General features: G+C 39.8%; 1 protein-coding gene across 1 annotated transcript in view; it reads left to right on the top strand.

The window, feature by feature from the left end:
* LOC115246260 overlaps nucleotides 1-795 on the top strand; it is a 4,737-nt gene extending 3,942 nt beyond the window's left edge. Inside the window, exon 6 of the mRNA XM_029824974.1 lies at nucleotides 119-795. Coding sequence (XP_029680834.1) covers nucleotides 119-795 — 677 coding nt within the window. The remainder of the gene's footprint in view (nucleotides 1-118) is intronic.
* The last annotated feature ends 1,579 nt before the right edge of the window (nucleotides 796-2,374 follow it).

Consider the following 2,374-nt stretch of genomic DNA (forward strand, 5'->3'; position numbering starts at 1 on the left):
CGAGAGTCGGCGCCAGCAAGTGAGATCCAGTGAGTGGGGTTTATAAGACGGCGCGCTGCGAGAAGACTTCGATTCGCGGCCCGCTCTGAATCAGGGAAGGACCTCCTCGTATTCGTAGGCCCGATAGTCAGTCCGAGCCTACGAATTCTTTTGGAAAAGCGACAGCCTACGCTGCCTCCGACATTACCGAAGGACCTTAGCCTTCCACGACCACAGCTGCCTCCCACATCACCCGGGATTAGTCGGCAGCCCTCCATCGAGGGAGAGAGGACACCAGGATCTGCAGGCGACCAAGCTTGCACCAGCTTCAGGAAGTGGAGGCTACATCGTATAGAGCTGGCGCCGGTGCAATACACCCGACTTCCACTCTTCTTCCTGAGCCAATGGGACATCCGGGTACGGCGATACACTTCACCATCGACGCCGTGGGACCTGCCGCCGCTACTTTCACCGCTAGCGGCCTCACCACTCCGCCTCCGAGATAGTTGGACACAGTCGCAGCCGGCCATACGCATACATCGCGGTACTCAATGTCCCTCACTGGAATTGACGGACAGCGCTACACAACCCGACAGTGATTGGGAGACCACGACTCAGGATACGGCCACACAGATGAAGACGGTCAGCAAAGAGCCCAGCTACACGCCACCAGGGACTCCGGCGCGTACCCTCACCTGTGCTGCCGTATATCGGTTCCCTCCGAATCACCACCACCGAGCCACGTATCACTTAGCGGGAACGCTCTCAGCGTTATCCCTTAACCGGCCCTTTTCAGGGCCACCAGAACTTAGATAATTAAACATTGTACATAGACTGTAAATATATTTTCTTATTGTCAACCAGAAAAGAAGTCGCCTGATTGACTTCACCTAATTACGCTCTACCTATCCCTTGCGTCATCCTCCGAGGGCGAACACGCCTCTATATCTACCCACAATTAGTATTGTTATGGTTGCAGGCGACACATTGTTTATGATATTCAATTTTTTTTAAATGGAGTTGCATTTTAAATTCTAGTAAGACACATGCCAAATGGCACATTTCTCAAGCATCTTTCATCTATGATCACCTATGACAAACATCTGTGTAAGAGTATACACATATACACAAATCAACATAAATGACTAAATAATTAATCAATTAACAAAATAAGGAAGGCCAATTGGAGCTCAGATGCAGTACTTGAGGCGTAAAAAATATATTTTATTCAAACTACTATGTAGTATACATGAAAATCAAATGTTTCGACTCATCTCGAGTCCTTCTCAATGAAATTGAAAAAGATTAAGTGAATAGCAATGTTTCGCGAGGTGGAACAATACGATAAGCAATATATAATAGTAGATAAAACGGATTAAATAATTTATCTTAGAACGCATGTGATATGAATGCACACAGAGTCTTATAATACAAGAAAAATGGTACGTAAGACTTTGTATACACTCATATCACATGTATTATAAGACTCTGTATGCACTCATATTACATGCGTTCTAGAGATATATTATTTAATCTGTTTACTTTTTATCTACTATACCGCTTATCGTATTGTTCCACCTCGCGAAACATTGCCATTCACTTAAACTTTTTTAATTTCATCGAGAAGGACTCGAAATGAGTCGAAACGTTTGATTTTCATAAATACTAAATAGTGGTTTGAATAAAATATATTTTTTATGCCTCAAATACTGTGTCTGGGCTTCAACTGGCCTTCTTTATTTTGTTAATGGTTTATCATTTGAGCTTCATCGAAATTTTTGTTTTATTATTTTATTACAATACTAAATAATTATATTTATTTTTGTTATTGATAATGCTAACTGTTAGCAAAAATGTTATTTTATTAAAAAAACATTTTTAATATAATTGGCAATAAGTAAATAAATGTATATACATATATAGTATATACAGGGTGTCCTAGACCACCCGTACATCTCTTTTCTTTCAAAAACTAAGCATTTTAGAGAAAAACCATTTAAGAAATTAAATGTGTCTTAGACTTGACCTTAACGATGCTATCTAAGGTCAAACCAATGACACCATCTTATGTTCCCCTCAAAACCATACAATTTTTGTTCAAAACGTTTTTCTCTAAAATGCTTAGTTTTTGAAAGAAAAGGGGTGTACGGGTGGTCTAGGACACCCTGTATATCCGGTAAAAACACTGTTTTGTGTAATAGTATAAGGCGGGTAACAAAAAATATAATGTAAGTTACTTATATGATATAACTGTAATACATATCACATACGTATTATTTTGAAATTTATAACAGAACTTTAATAAAACATACGAAGGCGGTAAAAGGCAATTGAGAGCCAGCACGGTAATTTCTGCGCATATGTTTTATTACAATCAAATTACATTGATATTTTA

Source organism: Formica exsecta, unplaced genomic scaffold (assembly GCF_003651465.1).
Source record: "Formica exsecta isolate Colony F162 unplaced genomic scaffold, ASM365146v1 scaffold143, whole genome shotgun sequence".
Taxonomy (NCBI): Eukaryota; Metazoa; Arthropoda; class Insecta; order Hymenoptera; family Formicidae; genus Formica; species Formica exsecta.